The sequence below is a fragment of the Macaca fascicularis genome, chromosome 7 (assembly GCF_037993035.2).
Source record: "Macaca fascicularis isolate 582-1 chromosome 7, T2T-MFA8v1.1".
Classification (NCBI taxonomy): Eukaryota; Metazoa; Chordata; class Mammalia; order Primates; family Cercopithecidae; genus Macaca; species Macaca fascicularis.
The window spans coordinates 68,095,476-68,118,251 of record NC_088381.1 but is presented as its reverse complement, the minus strand read 5'-3'; the positions used below and the strand labels follow the sequence as shown (position 1 = coordinate 68,118,251).

At 38.6% G+C, this 22,776-nt stretch overlaps 1 protein-coding gene and 1 pseudogene across 2 annotated transcripts in view; one reads left to right on the top strand and one right to left on the bottom strand.

Annotated features, from left to right (window-relative positions):
- Positions 1-22,776, bottom strand: part of BTBD1 (BTB domain containing 1) — a 56,898-nt gene that overhangs the window by 16,677 nt on the left and 17,445 nt on the right. For both annotated transcript variants that reach the window (XR_012415281.1, XM_005560302.4), the window contains exons 3-4: positions 18,495-18,600; positions 9,759-9,956 (exon numbers count right to left, since the gene is read on the bottom strand). Coding sequence is in view for 1 of the 2 variants with exons in the window: in XM_005560302.4 (XP_005560359.1) it covers positions 9,759-9,956; positions 18,495-18,600 (304 nt within the window). In the remaining variant the exon portion in view is untranslated. The remainder of the gene's footprint in view (positions 1-9,758; positions 9,957-18,494; positions 18,601-22,776) is intronic.
- LOC102132817 (fatty acid-binding protein 5 pseudogene) lies at positions 11,404-13,033 on the top strand (annotated as a pseudogene).

Sequence of the window (22,776 nt, the reverse complement as noted above, 5' to 3'; positions counted from 1 at the left end):
ACAGTATGGAGATTCCTTAAAGAACTAAAAAGGGCCAGGCGTGGTGGGTCATGCGTGTAATCCCAGTACTTTAGGAGGCTGAGGTGGGCAGATCACAAGGTCAGGAGTTTGAAACCAGCCTGACCAACATGGTGAAACCCCATCTCTAAAAAAATATACAAAAATTAGCTGGGTGCAGTGATGGGCGCCTGTAGTCCCAGCTACTCGGGAGGCTGAGGCAGGAGAATCGCTTGAACCTGGAGGCGGAAGCTGCAGTGAGCTACGATCGCACCACTGCACTCCAGCCTGGGCAACAGAGCAAGACTCTGTCTCAAAAAAAAAGAACTAAAATTAGAACTACCATTTGATCCAGCAGTTCCACTACCGGATATCTACCCAAAGGAAAGTAAGTCATTACATGAAAAAGATTCTTGCACATACATGTTTACAGCAGCACTACTGGCAACTGCAAAAATATGGAGCCAAGCTAAATGCCCATCAACCAATGACTGGATGAAGAAAATGTGGTATATATACACCACAGAATACTACTCAGTCATAAAACAGAACGAAACAAAGGCCTTTACAGCAACTTGGATGAACTTGGAGACCATTATTCTAAGTGAAGTAACTCAGGAATGGAAAACCAAATATCATATGGTCTTACTTATAAGTGGGAGCTAAGACGCTATGAGGAGGCAAAGGCCTAAGAATGATATAATGAACTTTGAGGACCTGGGCGAAATGGTGGAAGGCAGGTGAGCGATAAAAGCCTACATGTTGGGTACCATTCCCCAACATGGTGAAACCCCGTCTCTACTAACAATACAAAATTTAGCCGAGCATGGTGGTGGGTGCCTGTAATCCTAGCTACTCGGGAGGCTGAGGCAGGAGAATCACTTGAACCTGGCAGGTGGAGGTTGCACTGAGATGAAATTGTGCCACTGCACTCTAGGCTGGGTGATGACAGAGTCTTACTCTGTGTCTCCAAAAAAAAAAAAAAAAAAAAAAAAAAGGAATAGAATAGCATTCAAATGAAAGATGGAGCTTTCTACCCAGAAAAATATCCTTCACAAACGAAGGCAAGCTGGGCTCAGCAGTGTGCCCCTCTAGTCTCAGCTACTCAGGAAGCTAGGGTGGGAGGATTGTTTGAGGCCAGAATTTTGAGGCTGTGAATAGCCACTGCACTCCAGCCAGGGCAACATAGCAGGGCCTCATCTCTTTAAAAAAAAAAAAAAAAAAAAAAAAGTAAGATAAAGCTGTTTTTAGACAAAAGAAAAAAAAGAGTTGAGAGAATCTGGTTAGTATCCTGCCTGTTCTAAAAGAAATACTGAAGGGAATTTTTCAAGCTAACAGAAACGTTTCCAGATAGAAGCACACATCTGGTCATACAGAAAAAAATGAAGATAACTGAAAGGGCAAATATATAGGCAAATCAAAATGATTATTGACTTTAAAAATAATGTTTTGTGGGCTTTGTAACATATGAAAAATTAAAATACACAAAATAGTAGCACCAAAGGCTACAGAAGGTTAAATATAGCAAAAGTATCAATAATGCCTTTATTATAGTGTGGAAAATTTTAATTAAAATTTTTTAATTTAATTAATTTATTTATTTAGAGACAGGGTCTCACTGTCGCCCAGGTGTGGAGAGCAGTGGTGTGATCATGGCTAACTGCAGCCTTGAACTCCTGGGCTCAAGTGATCCCCAGCTCAGTCCCCCAGGTAGCTGGGACTACAGGTGTGTGCCACCACTCCAGGCAAATTTTTAAATTTTTTTTTGTAAAGACAGGGTTTCCCCATTTTGCCGAGGCTGGCCTTGAACTCGACTCAAACAATCTACCCGCCTCAGCCTCCCAAAGTGCTGGAACTAAAGGCATGAGCCACTGTTCCCCACCTAAAAATTTTAATTTTTAAGATTTAATTTAAAAATCAGTAAGAATATATTCTTGTAATAACAAGGGCAACCCACTAAAATAATAATAAAAGACTCTTTAATAAGGGAGGCTGAGGTGGGAGGATCACCTGAGCCCAGGAGGTTGACGCTGGAATGAGCTGAAATCATGCCACTGCATTCCAGCCTGGGTGACAGAGGAGACACTGTCTACAAAAAAAAAGAAAGAAAGTTTAATAGACTATTAATCATATTAAGTATAAAGTGAATCAAATATTCCATATAAAAGGCAAAGTCTTTCAGACTGAATTTTTAAAAAATGAAGCTTACAAGAGACATGGTCAAAATAACGTAAGGCTAAAAGTAAAAGGATGAGAAAGACATAGAATTTTTAAAACCTTGAGAAACTATACCAATATCAGACAAAGACTTTAAAACAAGAAGTTTAGGCCGGGCGTGGTGGCTCATGCCAGAACTTTGGGAGGCTGAGGCGAGCTGATCACTTGATGCCAGGAGTTCGAGACTAGCCCAGCCAACATGGCAAAACCCCATCTCTACTAAAAATACAAAATTTAGCAGGGCATGGTAGTGCATGCCTGCAGTCCCAGCTATGAGAACTGCTTGAGCCTAGGAGGTGGAGGTTGCAGTGAGCGAAGACTGTGCCACTGCACTCTGGCCTGGGTGACAGAGGGAGACTCTTTCGCAAAAAAAAAAAAAAAAAACAAAAACCCACAAGAAATTTAATTAGATTTAAAGTGAGATAGATTGTAAAGATAAAGAAGCAAATTCAATAAAAAAAAAATCCTAAATTTGAATGTACCTAATGATACAGTCTCAAAATAAAGAAGAAAACCGAAGGAATCGAAAGGAAACACATTCTCAATCATACTCTGAGATTTAAATCTACTTTTAGTAACTGATAGAACAAACAAAAAGCAAATCAATAGATAGATATATAGAAAATTTGAAGATTATTACTATATAGTCCTTTCATAGATATAGTATTCAATTTGTTGCAGAGATACAGGACTATTCAGGTTTCTCTGCATATAACAAAGAAGAATACACTTTTCTCAAGTATACATGAATACTTATTAAAACTACCGTATGGGCCAGGTGAGGTGGCTCACGCCTGTAACCCTAGCATTTTGGGAGGCTGTGGTGGGTGGATCACCTGAGGTCACGAGTTCGAGACCAGCCTGGCCAAACATGGTGAAACCCCGTTGCTACTAAAAAATATAAAAATTAGCTGGGCATGGCAGCGCGTGCCTGTCATCCCAGCTACCTGGGAGGCTGAAGCAGGAGAATCGCTGGACCCCAGGAGGCGGAGGTTACAGTGAGCCGAGATCATGCCACTGTACTTCAGCCCGGGTGACAGAGCGAGACACTGTCTCAAAAATAAATAAAATAAAATAATAAAAAATAAATAAAATTACCATATGCTGGGCCAAAGCAGATATCAACAAATTTCAAAGGGCTGAAATGATACAGAATATATTTTCTGACTACAATGGAATTAAGCCAGAAATCAGCAAAAGCAAGATAAGAAGAAATCCCAAATATTTGGAAATTATCTACAATCTATGAGTCAAAGAAAAAAAAAAAGCAAAAATTAAAAATTTTTAATTGAATGATAATGAGAATACACATATCAAAAACTGGGGGGTGAAGGGTGCTGGGAGGAAAAATACAGACTTAAATATATGCATTCAAAAAGAATACAGGTTGACCTTCTAAGTATCTCAAAAAGTCACAAAGACTAATAAAATAACCCCGGCAAATTAAAAGCAAAGAAAGGAAAGGAAGAAAGTAATAAAGAAAAAGGCAGAAAGTAATGAAATGGAAAACATACTATAATAGAGAAAATTAATAAAGCCAGAAGTTGGTTCCCGGAGAAAATTAATAATATAAACTCTTCAACACTGGGGGGAAAAAAAGGAAATATTTCTAACTTTTGTATGAAAACAATTTTGACAATTTCATTGCAAGAAAAAATATATAGAGAGACTAATTTCTCTCATTCAGTAGTCATAAAAATACTTTAAAAATTCAGCAAATTAAATCCAGTAATATATAAAAAGGATAATGCATAACAACCAAGTCTGATTTATGTAAGGAATCCAAAACAGGTTTAAATTGGAAAATCAATTAATGTAGTTCACTATATTCACAGAATAAGGGGAAAAACTGTTATCATTACCTAAAGAAAATAAAAAATAAAAAATAATAATAATAAAAATAACTTGGTTCCTCTAAAAGAAAGCAAGAAAGGAAAAAAAAACCAAAAAACAGATGTGACAATTTGTGAAAACAAATTGCAAGATGGTAAACATAAACCCAAATATATCCGTTGCACAAATTTACATTAAATGCAAGTGAACCAAACAGTTCAGATAAAAGACAAAGTCTGTCAGACTGGATTAAAAAACTATTGGCATATTCAACATCATTAATCATCTGTGACATGAAACTTAAAACCACAATGAAATACGTCCTCACACCCACACAAATGGCTAAAACTACAAAAACTGACAATACCAAGTACTGGAGAGGATGTGGGCAACCAGAACGAACTCTTATGTCTCTTCGCTTTGTTGATGACTATAAAGTGTTACAACCACTTTAAGGGACTGTTTGGCAGGATGGCAGGATCTACTAATGCTGACCATATGCACAGCACACTCCATGACTTAGCAGTTCCACTCGTCTATATCCAACAGAAACGTTTACATATGTATACCAAATCACATGTACAAGAATGGCCTCAATGGCCCCCAAACAGAAACAATCCATATATCCAACAACAGTAAAATGGACAAATAAATCATGGCACAGTCATATGACAGAATATTACAAAGCAATGAAAAAGAATGAGCTACTGCCACACTCAACCACATGGATGTATCTAACAGGCATAATGTTAAGAGAAAGAAGCCACACATAAAAGAATACACACTGTATATATGATTTCCTTTATATAAAGTTTAAATATGGACACAACTAATTTATAGAAGACAGAAAGTAGTCACCTTTCAGAGGGAGATTAGTGACTTAAAGGGTCATGACAAAGGCTTCTGGGGTACTAGTACGGTAGGATAAATTAGTTAAATGAGTATGTTCACTTTATTTGTTCATTTTACTATATGGATGTTAAACTTTAATTTCAAAAGTTTGTTTAACAAAAACCCAAACACTGATTCTTATCAGCAAAAACAAAAACAATCTTGGAGAAAATTGGAACAAGTATAAGTCAGAAAGAAAAACTGGAATATATAATATACAAAGAATCAATGTAAGATAAACCGGTAAAAAAAATTTGAACACACCAACAGAACAACAAAAGACATGAATAATGTAAAGGAAAATAAAAAGGCCAATAAGCATAATAAAATATAATTCAGCCAGGCACACTGGCTAAGAGGCTAAGCTGGAAGAATCACTTAAGCCCAGAAGCTCATGGCCAGCCTGAGCAACATAGGAAGACTTCACTCTAAAACTAAAATAAAATCGAAAAATAAAAAGTAATACAATTCACAACAATCATGAAATAGTGTTAAAAATAAAAACCATATGTTGTCTCAATAGACATGGAAAAAGCTTTCTATAAAATCCAGCATCTCTTCATGATAAAAGCCCTCAACAAACTAGGCATCAAATGAATATCCCCAAAATAACAAGAACCATCTATGACAAATCCACAACTAACAACATGCTGAATGGGCAAAAGCTAGAGGCATTCCCCTTGAGAATTAGAAAAAGACAAGGATGCTCACTCTCACCACTCCTATTCAACATAGTACTGGTAGTCCCAGCCAGAGCAATCAGGAAAGAAAAAGAAATAAAATGCACCCAAATAAGAAAAGAAGTCAAAACTATCTCTCTTCACAGATGATATGCTTCTATACCAGAAAACTCTAAAGATTCCATCAGGCTGGGTGTGGTGGTTCATGCCTGTCATCACAGTGCTTTGGGAGGCTGAGGCAAAGTGGATCACCTGAGGTCAGGAGTTTGAGACCAGCCTGGCCAACATGGTGAAAACCCGTCTCTACTAAAAATACAAAAAGTAGCTGGGGGTGGTGGCAAGCACCTGTAACCCCAGCTGGAGGCTGAGGCAGAAGAATCTCTCGAACTTGGAAGGCAGAGGTTGCAGTGAGCTGAGATCGTGCCACTGCACTCCAGCCTAGGTAACAAACAGCAAAACTCCATCTCAAAAAAAAAAAAAAAAAAAAAAAAGAGTTCCACCAAAGGCTCCTGGAACTGATAAAGAACTTCAGTAAAGCCTCAGAATATAAAATTAATGTACAAAAGTCAGCATCATTTCTATACACCAATAACGTTCAAACTGAGAGCCAAATTAGGAATGCAATCCCATTTACCATGTCCACACAAAAAAGAAATACATCTTAGTTAGATGTATTTCTAAGATGTATTTCTATCAGGTATTTTTACATCCATACATCCTGGTTAGATGTATTTTTACTAAGTAAAAGATCTCTACAAGGAGAACTATAAAACACTGCTGGAGGAAATCACAGACGACACAAACAAATGGAAAAATGTTCTATGCTCATGGATTGGAAGACTCAATATCATTCAAATGACTGTATTGCCCAAAGCAATCTACAGATTTAATGCTATTTCTATCAAACTACCAACATCATTTTTCACAGAACTAGAAAAATATTCTAAAATTCACATGGAACAACAACAACAACAAAAGCCTGAATAGCCAAAGCAATCCTAAGCAGAAAGAACAAAACTGGAGGCATCACATTACCACTGGATTTCAAACTATACTATAAGGCTACAGTAACCAAAACAGCATGGTATTGGTACAAAAACAGATACATGCACCAATGGAACAGAAAAGAGAACCCAGAAATAAAGCTGCAGACCTACAGCCATCTGATCTTTAACAAAGTTGACAAAAATAAGCAATGGGGAAGATCCCTCTATTCAATAAATGGTACTGGGATAGTTGGCTAGCCATATGCTGAAGAATGAAACTGGACCCCCACCTTTCACCACACACAAAAATTAACTCAAGATAAGATTTAAAGTAAGACTTCAAATTGTAAGAATCCTAGAAGAAAACCTACGAAACACCACTCTGGACACTGACCTTGGGAGATAATTTATGACAAAGTCCTCAAAAGCAATTGCAACAAAAACAAAAACTGACGAATAGGACATAATTAAACTTTCTAAAGCTTCTGCACAGTAAAAGAAACTATCAACCCAACAAATGGACAACCTATAGAACGGGAGAAAATATTCACAAACTATGTGTTTGACAAAGGTCAAATATCCAGGAGCTATAGGGAATTTTAACAATTCAATAAGGAAAAAAAATCTCATAAAAGTGGGCCAAAAAATATGAAGACATTTCTCAAAAGAAGACATACAAGCAGCCAACAAACATGAAAAAAATGCTCAACATCACTAATCATCAGAGAAATGCAAATCAAAACCACAATGAGATACCATCTCACACTCCTCACTCAGAATGCCTACTAAAATAAATAAATAAATAAAAACAGTTGCTGGTGAGGCTACAGAGAAAAGGTAATTCTTACTCACTGATGGTGGGAATATAGACAAGTTTAGCCATTGTGGGAAGCAGTCTGGAGATTTCTCAAAGAACTCAGAACTACCAAGGTCGGGCACAGTGGGTCATGTCTGTAATCCCAGCACTTTGGGAGGCCAAGGCAGGTGGATCACTTCAGGTCAAGAGTTCAAGACCAGCTTGCCCAAAATGGGGAAACCCCGTCTCTACCAAAAAATATGAAAAGTAGCTGAGCGTAGTGGTGGGCGTCTGCAGTCCCAGTTACCTGGGAGGTTGAGGTGGGAGAATTGCTTGAACCCAGGAGGTGGAAGTTGCAGTGAGCTGAGATTGTACCACTGCACTCCAGCCTGGAGTAAGGCTCTGTCTCAAAAAAAAAAAAAAAAAAAAAGAAAAGAAAAACACACAGAACTACCAGTCAACACAGCAATCCCATTACTGGTTATATATCCAAAAGAAAATAAATTGTTCCCCCAAAAGACACATGCACTCGTATGTTCATCACAGCACTACTTATAATAGCAAAGACATTGACTCAACCTAGGTGTCCATCAGTGGTAGACTGGGTAAAGAGAATGCAATACATACATACGCACCCATGGACACACACACACACCACAGAATACTACACAGCCATAAACAAGAACAAAATCATGCCTTTTGCAGCAACATGGATGCAGCTAGAGGCCATTACTCTAAGTGAGTTACTGCAGAAACAGAAAACCAAATACCACACGTTCTCACTTGTGGAAGCTAAACATTGGATACAAATGGACATAAAGATGGAAACAATATCTACTGAGCACTGTTAAAAAGGGGGAAAGAGGAAGGGACAGAAGCGGGAAAAGAGTTGAAAAACTAATTACTGGATACTATGCTCACTGCCTAAGTGATGCGATCAATTGTACCTCAAACTTCAGCATCACACAATATACCCATGAAACAAATCTCTATGTTACCCCCTGAATCTAAAATAAAAGTTGAAATTATTTTTTAAAAAATTGAGGGCTAGGCGCAGTGGCTCATGCCTATAATCCCAGCACTTTGGGAGCCCGAGGTGGGCAGATCACCTGAGGTCAGGAGTTCGAGACCAGCCTGACAAATATGATGAAACCCTGTCTCTACTAAAAATACACAAATTAGCCAGCTTGTGGTGGCGCACACCTGTAATCCCAGCTACTCAGGAGGCTGAGGTGGGACAATCGTTTGAACCTGGGAAGTGGACGTTGCAGTGAGCTGAAATCGCACCACTGCACTCCAGCCTGAGCAACAGAGGGAGACTCTGTCTCAAAAAAAATAAAAAATAAAAAATAAATCACGAGACTTTTCTTTCTTTTGAATCAACCTGGCCATGATTTAAAGGCAGATAATAGTCAATTATGATATGGGTAATGAAAACAGGTCATAAGTGGTCATGGAGACTCAAAACAGATCTGATTTTAACCAGAAGCATCAACCTTAAGAGTCAAACAGGGGCTGGGTGTGGGGGCTCACACCTGTAATCCCAGCACTTTGGAAGGCTTGAGCCCAGGAGTTCAAGACCAGCCCAGACAGGATGGTGAGATCCTGTCTCTACAAAAAAAATTAAAAAATTAACTGAGCATGTAGCGTACACCTATAGTCCCTGCTATAGTCCCTGCTATTTGGGAGGCTGAGGTGGGAGGATTGATTGAACCTGGGAGGTGGAGGCTTTAGTGAAATGTGTCTGTGCCATGGCACTCCAGCCTGGGCAACAGAAGGAGACTGTCTCCAAAAAAAAAAAAAAAGTCATAAAGATCTGTCATAATCTGGGGCAAGGCACTCAACCTCTCCCAACTTCACTTCTCTAACCTACACAATATGGATAATATAATTTTGAAAGGCTTAAATGAAATCATACACTTGCATATATGTTTGTCATGTGATCAGTACTGAATAAACAACAGCTTCTTTTCCTCTCTGGCACAGGGAGACTGATAAACCTTTTTTTTTTTTTTTTTTTTTTTGAGATGGAGTCTCGTTCTGTCGCCCAGGCTGGAATGCAATGGCATGATCTTGGCTCACTGCAACCTTCGTCTCCCGGGTTCAAGCGATTCTCCTGCCTCAGCCTCCCGAGTAGCTGGGATTACAGGCGCCTGCCACCATGCCTAATTTTTTTGTATTTTTAGTAGAGACGGGGTTTTACCATATTGCCCAGGCTGGTGTCGAATTCCTGACCTCAAGTGATCCACCTGCCTCGGCCTCCCAAAGTGCTGGGATTACAGGCGTGAGCCACCATGCCCAGCCCTGACAGACTATTAAAAGAGTTTCAAATAGATTTTGGTGAATTTATACCCTTACCTGCTGCAAATTCCTCAATTGTCATCAGTGGGAACCGGATTAAGGAAAGTGCTTTTCCTAGAACTTTTTGTTTATTCCCAAAAGTCACAGGTAATTGTTGTCTCTGACATTCTGCTTCTGCCCAGCGTACAACAGCTCCAAAAAGTCGACTTTCTCGAATACTGAGTGTGTCTCTCTCTAGAACTGCACAGAGTGTATCTGCAGGCAAAATACAAAATAAACCCAATTAGAAATACTTTAGCTCTCTAACCAATACCAACAGACATGGTTATATTAAGTTTTCAGATCTCAACAAAAAATAGGTTAGACACTTAAAACTACAGACTTTAAACTTTAAAATACAAATAATTAATGGGCTTAAACTCAAAAGTGTTCCACAAAAATCAGTTTAACAATCAATTTATTACTTACCATACATGCAATATTAGATATAGTACTCTCCTTATATATTTATGCCATTTATCAAGTAAACTCAACTATCCAGAGTAAGATTAACAAGCCACAGAAAAAGGTTCCAAGTTAATTACATAAATTCTTAAAGTCTACAGATTATAACTCATTCATTCATTCAGTAAATACTTATTATTAAGCACTCACTATGTGCCAGGTACTATTAGGCACTGATATATCTTTTTTTTTTTTGCGGGGGGAGGGGATATAGAGTCTCATTCTGTAGCTCAGGCTGGAGTGCAGAGGCACAGTCTCGGCTCAATGCAACCTCTGCCTCTTAGGTTCAAGCAATTCTCCTGCCTCAGCCTCCTGAGTAGCTTGGATTACTGGCATGGGCCACCACAGCTGGCTAATTTTTGTATTTTTAGTAGAGACAGGGTTTCACCATGTTGGCCAGCCTGGTCTCGAACTTCCAACCTGAAGCGATCTGCCCGCCTCGGCCTTCCAAAGTGCTGGGATTACAGGCGTGAACCACTGCGCCCAGCTGGCACTGATATGTCACTAAACAAAAAGTTAAAAATTCCTGCCCTCACGGAGCTTACATTCTAATGAGGAGAAACACATTAAATAAACACAAGTAAATTAGAGTATCTTAGATGATATACGTGGATAAATACATCAGGTTAAGGAGAATCAGAAATGCAGTTTCAAATAGGAAGGGACCAGGCATGGCGACTTATGCCTGCAGTCCCAGCACTTTGGGAGGCTGAGATAGGAGCATGGCTTGAGCCCAGGAGTTTCAGGCCAGCCTGGGTAATATAGTGAGACCTCATCTCTATAAAAAAGTTTTTAAAAATTAGCCAGGCATGGTGGCATGCAACTGTAGTCTCAGCTACTCAGGAAGCTGAGGCAGCAGGGTCACTTGAGCCCGGGAGGTTGAGGCTATAGTGAGTCATGATCATGCCACTGTACTTCAGCCCAAGCAACAAAGTGAGACTGTGCCAAAAAATAATAAAATAAAATCGGGTGGTTTAGGCAGGCTTCATTTATGCTAAGACTTGAAGGAAGTGAGGGAGTAAGCCAAATAGATACCTAGAGGAAGAGTATTCCAGGACTAAAAGTACAGAGGCTCTCATATGAAAGTGTGCCTAGCGTATCTGAGGAATGGTAAGGAGGCCAACGTAGTGGAGTGGAGTGAGCAGGATGGAAGAATAGCAGGCAAGGAGGCCAGAGGCTGTGGGGAGCGGGGGCAATCATGCAGCACCCTGTAGATCATTTGGCTTTTACTCTGAGTGACATGGAGAATGCCTGGAGGATTCTGAGTTGTCACATTTTATGTTCTGAAAGGATCACCCTGGCCTCTGTGTTGAGAAGGGGCTATAGTGGAGACAATATCAGTTGGAGGCTCTTGCATCGATCCAGGTCAGGGATGGTGACCTGGACAAGGGGGGGTAGGAGTAGAAGTGGTGAAACTGATCATATTTGGAATATATTCTGAAGGAAGATTCAATTAGATTTCCTAACAGATTGGATGTGAGGTGTGACTTAAAGAGAGGAGTCAAGAGTAGTTATATATAGCTTATGCACTGGAGGGATGAGGGTAGTTTATATAGCTTATGCACTGGAGGGATGAGGGTGGCATCAACTAAGATGGGAAAGATCACAGAAGGCGCAGGTTTAGGGTGGGGAAAGAGCTGAAGTTTCATTTTAGACATACTAAGTTTGAAATTCCTATTTGACATCCAAGTATAAACGTCATGTCTGTACCTCAGGTCCTCACTCAGAACCCTTTTCCTCTTATGATAGGCAAAATTAAAATAAGCTCAGTTACTTTTAAGTTCTAGCAGCCCAGAAGCAAGAAGTTCAGAAGAGAAAGGGGCTTTAGAGGCTAATATGCTAGAATGAAATGATAAACTGCAATCCAACAGGGATAGAGAAAAGAGGAAATTTGTGAAAAGAAGACGTTAAGCACTTGAAAATAATAGCAATCAAGGGTCTTATAGAGCTTTTTTAAAAAAACAACACTTCACAGACCTGAGGGTTTTACTGTACAATACTAATGCAACTGATACTTAGTATTAATAATCGCGAGAATCCTAAATTATATTTGGTATATATTGTTTAACATGGGTAGGTAAAATAAAATATGTCTTAGATTTCTCAAAGGGTCAAAATAAATACCCCAGTTCGACAGCACGCTGTCCACGCCGACTTCAACCCCACTCTGCACGCCCGCCTGCCTGGCTGCCTGTGCCCACCCACGCCCACCACGGCCACAGTTCAGCAGCTGGAAGGAAGATGGTGCCTGGTGGACAGCAAAGGCTTTGATGAATACATGAAGGAGTTAGGAGTGGGAATTGCTTTGCACAAAATGGGCGCAATGGCCAAGCCAGATTGTATCATCACTTGTTATGGCGAAAACCTCACCATAAAAACTGACAGCACTTTGAAAACAACACAGTTTTCTTGTACCCTGGGAAGGAAGTTTGAAGAAACCACAGCTGATGGCAGAAAAACTCAGACTGTCTGCAACTTTACAGATGGTGCATTGGTTCTGCATCAGGAGCGTGATGGGAAGGAAAGCACAGTAACAGGAAAATTGAAAGATGGGAAATTAGTGGTGGACTGTGTCATGAACAATGTCACCTGTACTAGGATCTATGAAAAAGTAGAATAAAAATTCCATCATCACTTTGGACAGGAATTAACTAAGAGAATGACCAAGCTCAGTTCAATGAGCAAATCTCCATACTGTTTTTTTTTTCATTACTGTGTCCAATTATCTTTATCACAAACATTTTACATGCAGCTATTTCGACGTGTGTTGGATTAATTAGGATCATCCCTTTGGTTAATAAATAAATGTGTTTGAGCTAATAAAAAAATAGTAATAAATACTCCAGTTCCTAAAAAAGGACAGTTCTAGATGGATAGCAAAAATCTCTAAAGAACCTAGATAACATAGGCACTTCTATGAAATATCTAATAGTTATACTTTATATTAAATTTAAATAAAAATGAGTATGCTATACTTACACACAAAAGAAATCAATTAAAGCATTAAATATGATTACATTATCCAGAAATACATAACAGATAAACATTTCTTTAAATACTTTTCTACAATAGCAGCAGGCACAGTGGCTCACTCCTATAATCCCAGAACTTTGGGAGGCTGAGGCGAGTGATCACCTGAGGTCAGGAGTTCGAGACCACCCTGGTCGGTCAACAGGATGAAACCCTATCTCCACAAAAAAAACAAAAATTAGCTGGGCGTGGTGGCAGGCGCCTGTGTAATCCCAGCTACTCGGGATGCTAGGGCAGGAGAATTGCTTGAACTCAGGAGGCGGAGGCTGCAGTGAGTTGAGATCACGCCATTGCACTCCAGCCTGGGTGATAAGAGCAAAACTGTCTCAAAAAAACAAACAAACAAAAAAAACTTTTCTGCAATGGTCTACACATGCTAAGAGCCAAATATTTGCTTAATATCAAACATAAGTAATATCCTAGCAAAGGTACCAAAGTCCCAGACTTTAATAACATGTTAAAAATAAACTGGTTACACATAATTTTTTTTAAAAAAATCAAACTTTAGTATCTCTTATTGTAGCTAAGCGGATGACTATAAACTATGGCACCAGGAAGCCCTTTCACAAGTAAATTAAAAGCCATCAATATGCCACAATACTTGTCGGATTAAGAATATACAGTGATGACAATATTTAACCATTTGATGGAAAACCAGAAGACTTTGAACCTACATGTCTCCACTTGGTATGCTAACAACTTCTGCAGAGATAAACACATAAACTTTATTACTAAAAAAAAGCACATCATACTACCCTTGGTGTAAATTCATTTTGTTCTATCAACATGATAAATTATCTTCTTCCTTTAGCAAAAGGCTGTAAGAAACAGTATCTCTTCCTCCAGAATACATATTCAAATCCCAGAGGAGAAAAAACATCCTGAGAATATAAGACAGCTATAAAAAGCTCCTAAGGCCAGCCCTTTCTTTCAGTTCCCAGTCTTCTCTTGAATTACCATTTTCTGGGGCTAGACATAATAGTTCACACCTGTAATCCCAGCACTTTGGGAGGCTGAGGCGGGCAGATGGCTTGAGCCCAGGAGTTCGAAACCTACCTGGGCGACATGGTGAAACCCTCTCTCTACCAAAATAATAATAATAATAACATTAATAAAAAATGCTTTTTAATTAATTACCAATTTTTAACAAGTACATTTGAAACAAACTAGTCGATGGGGTAGAAAGACAAACACATAGGTCTTCTACTGGCAGATGTGTTAAAGTAAGAAGTTAAAGCTGAGAACCAAATAAAGATCAGAAAAACACAGCAGATTGTTTCATAAATGTAACACAATACTGAATTTTCATATAAACAACTGTGAGTCAAATCAAATGACCAATATTTATTGGGCTTCTACCCTGTACAAGGCACATACTTCAAGATTAGCAGGCTCCAACGGCATGCATAATTTAAGAGCTATTTATAAGGTGTACGTTACCCAGATGCAAGCAGTAAAACTTCAAATGAGAACAGACTGAAGAACAAATGAAGCATTTGACAGCCCCTAACAGGAAGGAAATTAGGATTACGTAATGTTTCATTAACAACTTGGGCAGTGTTTAGGGCTCTCAAATATCCAGTAACTCAACAGACACCACATGCGGGTGCTCGGGAGGAATCTGATTTAGTCCCTGTCCTTCAGTATATTATAAGCAATGTATTATTTGTTCCCAAGGTACTGTGCAATATACAAATGAACAACAGGATGTTAGAACAGAGGAATATACCAAGCATCATGGAGGAGGGTGGGGTATCAGCTCTCAAAAAATAAGTCATGTGGAAGTGTTATTTTAGCCAGGATCTTAAGACTGTGTGAGAGCCAGCCAAGATGGGAAGAAAAGGCATTATTCTAGACACAGCCAGTCAGTCCAGTTGATCAACAAATATCAGCTGAACATGTACTATATTCTTCTGTCTTTGGTGCTAGTGATACACTTGTACACAAGACAAAGTCCCTGCCTTCAAGGAGTTTACAATCTAGGAGAGAAAAGTAGACAATCAACATATATATATACACACACAGAGACAAATACCTAGATAAGACTTTGAGAGAAATGTGTATTACAAGGAAATTAAATCAGAGTAAGACTAATGGAACAGAGATTGCTTAGGGGAACACGGTATCTAATTAAGTAGGTCTCAAGTCTCAGGTCTCCTTTAATCTGAGATGCAAAGATTCAGGGGGAGAAGGATTCTAATCAGAAGGAATAGCAAATACAAAAGAATGGAATATAAATAATCCTAGCCAGCATATATGGGACTTGAATTAGGGGGAGAATGGTAGGAGACAAAGTCAGATGTAGGTAGTGACTTCTAGCTGTTTACCAAATATGTTTCTCTTCTTCATGAGGTGTGACTAGTCTGCATCTCCTGGCTTCCCTAAAAGTTAGGTGAGATCTTGCAACTGAATGGGACCAATAAAATAACAGTGAAAATATAGGTGCTATATCAGGGTCAAGGCTTTTAATATGTGGGTATTTTCCCTATCCACACTTTCTCCCGTCTGCCAGCAAAACACAGATAATAGCTAGGCTCCAGCGAATGACAGAACAACAAGAGAGAACTACCTATTGACTATAATACTCCCTTGGTCTGTTATGAGTGTGAAATTAACTTCTTTTGTGTTTGAGCCAGTCTGCACTTTTGGGTCTATTTCTTACCACAGCCTAGACTAATATACCCTGACAAATACAAGGTCTGATTTCACAGGGCCCTGTGAGCTTTGATAAGGAATTTAAATTTTATGCAAATGGCAGTGGGAAGACACTGGAAGCAAGGAAGTTATATGGCCTGATTTTTTACTTATAAAGATCATTCTAGCTGCCATGTAGAGAATGGAGTGTATGGGAGCAAGCCTGGATGAAAGGACAGGTGACAAGAGACCACTGCAATTATCCAGGTAAAAGAGAATGGTGGCTTAGACTACATGGTAGCCATGGATATGGTAACAAGTGGTCAGATTCAGGATACATATTCAAAGTAGAGCCATGAGCATCTGCTGATAAGACCACATGTGGGGTATGAGAAAGAATAATAAAGAATAACTGGAGTGTTTAGCCCAAGCAATCAGGTTCGTGGTGGTGTTGCTAAGGAAGACTGAAAAGAGTTTGAAAGGAACAGAAGAGACCTAACAGACAGTGAGGGGAATCAATGGTTCTCCTTTGGCTGTTCTGTTTCAAATGCCTATAAAATCTCCAAATGAGGATGTCAAGTAGACAGTTGGGTATATGAGTTTGTAGCCAAGAAGAAGACAGGGATTGAAGATACATATTTTGGGTTATCATCATAAAGATAGTATTTAAAGCCATGGGCCTGGATTAGATCTCTCTACTCTCCTACAAGACAAAATGTACATCATTAGCCTATCATTAGATGGTCCTCTATCACCTGGGTTTAACCTGCCTTGCATCTCCTTCCTCATTTATACCTGAGGTTCCACTTGCCCCTAATGCCCTCCCCTCTCCATTATCCAAATACAGTAAGTCCTCAACCTATGGGTTCTTGGAAACTGTGACTTCAAATGAAACAATGTCTAACGAAAGCAATTTTACCTTTGCTTTCTGATGAGCTGATACAAACAAAAGTTTTTTTTTTTTTTTTTGAGACGGAGTCTCGCTCTGTCGCCCAGGCTGGAGTGCAGTGGCTGGATCTCGGCTCACTGCAAGCTCCGCCTCCCGGGTTCACGCCATTCTCCTGCCTCAGCCTCCCGAGTAGATGGGACTACAGGCACCTGCCACCTCGCCCGGCTAGTTTTTTGTATTTTTTAGTAGAGATGGGGTTTCACCGTGTTAGCCAGGATGGTCTCGATCTCCTGACCTCGTGATCCACCCATCTCGGCCTCCCAAAGTGCTGGGATTACAGGCTTGAGCCACCGCGCCTGGCCAAGAGTTAAGTTTTTACGGCATATTCCTGGTCACAAAAATACCACCAAGCTTCTAAATACTCAAAGCACTTCTAAATTAAACAGTGAAACAAATGTGAGCTATACATACATTTAAGAAAGATTAATAAAGACAAGAAAGATAATCATTTACCCAATTTTTGGTGAATCGGTGAGTGACAGTGGTTATAGCAGTGGTGGGTTAAATCCAGAAGTAAACGTTTACAAAGTGAAAATTTTGAGGAGCACCTCCCACACAACGCAGTTCAAAAGCAAGTAACATAGTGGGCTTCCCCAGCACTTTCATACTATGTCATTTATCATCAAACGTTTGTATGATTATCATATACTTTACAAATTTTTACTTGATAAATCATTTTCCAATCCACTTATTCCAGTTCAGAGTCTCAGGTGGCTGTAGCTTTAACTTCTTACTTTAACACATCTGCCAGTGGCTTGGTACAGGCAAGAACCAATCCCACATAGTACGTCATTTCATCACAGGGCACACTCACACACACTCTCGTTCAGACTGAGGCCATTTAGGCATACCAAAGAACCTAACATGCACATCTTTGGGATGTGAGAGGAAACTAGAGTGCCTGGAGAAAACCACGAAGATATGGAGAAGATGTAAACTCTATAGATAGTGGCCTCCCGCCAGGAGTCCACGTTTTTCTTATCAACATTATAATGAAACAACATTATTCAAGGACCTACTGTACTATCCATTCCTTAAGGCTCATATCAGAACCTCCTCTGTCAAAATTTTCCTAACACTACTGTGATCTGAAGTAATCACTCCATTTTCTGAATTTGCATAGTAATTATTTTCTACATATCTAATTTAGAAAAGACAGAAATCACGTTTTACCATATGCCCTCTCTTCTTTGTTTTTTTTTTTTTTTTTTATTTTAAGTTCAGGGGTACATGTGCAGGTTTGTCACACAGGTAAACTTGTGTCATGGGCATTTGCTGTACAGACCATTTCATCACCCAGGTATTAATGCCCTCTCTTCTATTAGCGTTTTAAATCTTAATTTTCAAATATTTGTTCCTTGATTCTCCAATTAGACGTTTCCTTAACAAGACAACTCGCCTCTTACTCTTTTTTATATTTCCTGTGGACCCTAGAATAATGCCATGCATATGGTGAGCATTCAATGAATATCTGATTTGAAATCTTTTAACAGGCAATGAGGAAGATAAGACGTTTAGAAATATTTTCCCTAAAACAAAAGAAAGCAACACTCTTAGAGAGACTTCAATCATTTGGGAAAGCCACTAATTTAAAAATAGCTCCTTCTCCAACAAGGCTGACAAGTAAGGCATTAACTGTACTTAAAATATAACAATTTACTTCATAGTGAACTTACCTATATCAATATCAGTAAACCCTTCTGCACTTATTGCATCCATTGTGCTTTTGTCTATTGTATCTAGACAAAGACTAGCAAGCTGAGGTTCATCAAATAATCGAGCCTAAACACATAAAGAGATAGTTATTTAACTTTCACAGTTATTTTACCTTCAGGCTGTACATATTTGAAGTTAACATTGTCAACAGTTATAACTGCTAATTATGTAAAAATATCTACTTGAAATACAGTGATAATGTTTACATATTCTTAAAACTTTTCATTCTACAATCAGAAATGAAAAGCTAAAAATACAAATCCCCTGCTGAGATAAGAACAAATTCACATTACCAATACCAATCCTGTTATTTTTATTTTTGTGTGCTTATATGTGTGTGTGCGCGCTTATATGTGTGTGTGTGTGTGTGTGTGTATACAGCCTATTTTCTTATACATTACTTATTCTGATCCTTAATGAACCCTTTATGTTAGATAAGGCTTACATTATTATCCCATTTTCAGAGGTTCGGAGAGGTACAGTGACTTGCCTAAGATCATCTAGTTAAATACGTTGCAAAGCTAGGACTTGAATCTTATAGTCTTTTCACTAAACTATAATATCAATTGTCAAGCACAACAGTACAAATATCAGATTTTCTCTTCCATTGCCTGTTTTGATTTTGAGGAGAAAATAGGGTACAAGAATTTTAGAGCATGAGAGCTCTGGGAACCTAAGCAAAATTAGGTCTAATAACACAAGAACAAATACATAAATTCACATGATGGAATATTATACAACAATGAGAATGAACAATCTACAACTACACAAAACAATATAAACAAACCACACAAACCTAATGATGAGCAAAAAAGCCAGAATATATAATAAGCAAGAATATGTACTGTATAATTCCAGAAGAACTAATTTTGGCTTTAAGATGTTAGAAGTCAAGCTTACAATATGTGCTTTTATCAATACGTATGTTATAATTAAAAAAAAAAAAAAGGTCTATATGCAGGGGGAGTCCAAGTCAAATTGAAGCAAGGTTTTTAAAAAGCCGAAACACTGAAAAAGGAGGTATGATGATAAGCATGCCAATGACCAGCCTTTCATTCTGGCCTGGGGTCAGTTCTCTTTACATTTTAGAGGATGGGCAAATACTAAATGCCCAAAAGGTATTTATGTTGGGTTGGGTAGAAACCTTCTGAGAATACTACCAATTAATTAATCATATCATAAATGACACTAATTATTTGGCATGACTGATGACTCTTCATTTAATTTTAAAGTAAAATTCATTTTAAAGTATCCAATAATTCAGATACTACTGAACAACTGATAAATATCTAAACAGTTATGTGTTTTATGGGGGAGAGAAGAAAACATTAAACACATTGGCTTTAGATTTTTTTAATTTAAATATATTTTTAAAATTTTACATATATATTTTAAATTTAAAACATTTACACATAATATAAAATATGTATAGAATACTCGAATATGTTTGAAAATGCACTTCCTTAGATTATACACTGAGCCTGTTTACAATAATTTGCTTTGTCAAATTTTAAATAATTTTAGCACTAAGGAAAAAATTTGTATTAATAAATATTAAATCTATCTCATGCAATTTTCCCTCAAAGTGATTTTCATTCGGAATTTCCTTCTTTTTTTTTTTTTAAACTGTACCTTTTTTGTTTAGACACACAAATACTTTGGAATTTCAAATTTACAGAAAAGTTGTAAAGATAGTGCAAAGAAAACCCATATACCCTTTATCCAGATTTATCTATTTAAATATTATTTAACATTTTGCCTCATTTATTACTTTTTTTCCATATATATATGTATATACATCTATCTGGGAGGAGAGACTAAACTATTTGACAGTAAGTTGCATAAATCATGGCCTTTACTCTTTTTTGGCAACAAGGTCTCACTGTCACCCAGGCTAGAGTGCAGTGGCACAATCTCGGCTTACTGCAACCTCCACCTCCTGGGTTCAAGGGATTCGCCTGCCTCAGCCTCCTGAGTAGCTGGGACCACAGGCGCATGCCACCACACCCACCTAATCTTTGAATTTTTAGTAGAGATGGGGTTTCATCGTGTTGGCCAGGCTGGTGTCCAACTCCTGACCTCAAGCGATCTACCTGCCCAAAGTGCTGGGATTACAGGCATGGGCCGCTGTGCTTGGCTTTTGTATTTTTTAATAGAGACGAGGTTTCACCATGTTGCACAGGCTGGTCTCCAGCTTCTGGGCTCAAGCAATCCGCCCATCTCGGCCTCCCAAAGTGCTGGATTTTTGGCGTGAGCCACCAGGCTTGGAGGGCTTTTACTCTTAAATTTCCTAAGATTAAGGATATTCTCTTACATAATCACAGTAATTAACTTTGATAAATTTAACATCAAAACAGTATCTTTATCTAATCCACTGGCTGTATTTCAGTTTTGTCACTTGCCCCAACAACGTTTCTTTTTTGTTGTTTTTGGTTTTTTTGTTTTTTTTTGTTTTTTTTGTTTTTGACAGAGTCTAGCTCTTGTTGCCCAGGCTGGAGTGTAATGGCACGATCTCGGCTCACCGCAACCTCTGCCTCCCAGGTTCAAGCAATTCTCCTGCCTCAGCCTCTCAAGTAGCTGGGATTACAGGCACGCGCCACCACATCCAGCTAATTTTTTTTCTATTTTTAGTAGAGACAGGGTTTCTCCATGTTGGTCAGGCTGGTCTCGAACTCCCAACCTCAGGTGATCCGCCCACCTGGGCCTCCCAAAGTGCTGAGATTATAGGCGTGAGCCACCACGCCCGGCCCAACAATGTTTTTTAATAACATTTTTCCTTTTATTACACGATCTAGTCTAGGATCACAGTTATACATTTTCAAAGTATGAAGCAATACATTTTTATAAAGTGAAATTCTAATATCAACAGATTTTTTTTTTTTTTTTGAGACAGAGTCTCGCTCTGTCGCCCAGGTTGGAGTACAGTGGCACGATCTCGGCTCACTGCAAGCTCCGCCTCCCGGGTTCACGCCACTCTACTGCCTCACCTCCCGAGTAGCTGGGACTACAGGCACCCGCCACCTCGCCCGGCTAATTTTTTTTGTATTTTTGGTAGAGACGGGGTTTCACCGTGTTAGCCAGGATGGTCTCGATCTCCTGACCTCGTGATCTGCCCGGCTTGGCCTCCCAAAGTGCTGGGATTGCAGCATGAGCCACCGCACCCAGCCTCAACAGATACTTTAATTGGCCAACTCAACTATATTTTTAGTTGGTGTTTATATAAAAATTTATCTTTCACTCTAGGAAAAACAATTTTTTATAAAAGTTTTCTTATTCAGGGTAAAAAATGTCTATCACTCCTTACACAGGCAATATCAAATTTCCTATGGAATCTATTGCTGCTATTTAGGGTAAAATAAATTTTCTCAAAACTGAGCTTGATTTTGGCATTACCTCTGATAACATTTCATAAAAAGTGTTTTTCCCTCTATAAATCATGCTGGTACAGTATACTGGCACTTTGTTTTAGAGAGAAGCTTGCAAAAGCCCTCTTAAGTAAATGAACATGCTCAATTCAAATGACTCACTTGGCAGGAACAAGAAGTTTCACATGACAATTCATGGGCTAATTCGCATGACCCCACCAGTGAAAAATGTAATGTAATATTGGAATCTCAGACCAACAAGATATTGAAAAGTTCTTTTTTTCTCATAGTGACACCTGTTAACCCTTGCTACTCAAAATGTGCTCCAGAAACACTGGTGTCATCTGAATGCCTGTTAGAAAAGTACTCTAGGGCCCTATTCTGGTCCTACTGAACCAAAATCTGCATTTTAACTGCCAAAGTTTAGTTTATTGGTTTCTGAATTTATATCTCACCTTTAAAATAAAAGTAGTTAAGTGATCGTCTCTACATGCATTAAAACTGCTTGGACAATAAAGAATCTCATGAGTATCAACTTATTTACTAGATTTTAATCACAAATTCAAAAGAGGAAAAATAGAGATATCACTTATTAGTTATATGACTTTGGTCAAGTTACTTCACCTCTCTGTGACTCAATTTCCTTACTTAAAAATGGTGATAATAAGAAAATCTTTACTTTGAAAACCTACACCTCATGAAGTTATTGTGAGGATTAAATGAATTAATGTACACAAAGTGCTGAGAAAGATGCCTGGCATACAATTATCTCCCAGTACATTCTGCTATTATCAGTATCACTAAACCTGAACAACTGTTGATTTTAGGTGAGACCTTAGTTTTACCACTGCTGTCTAGTAAGAAGATGTTAACTTCT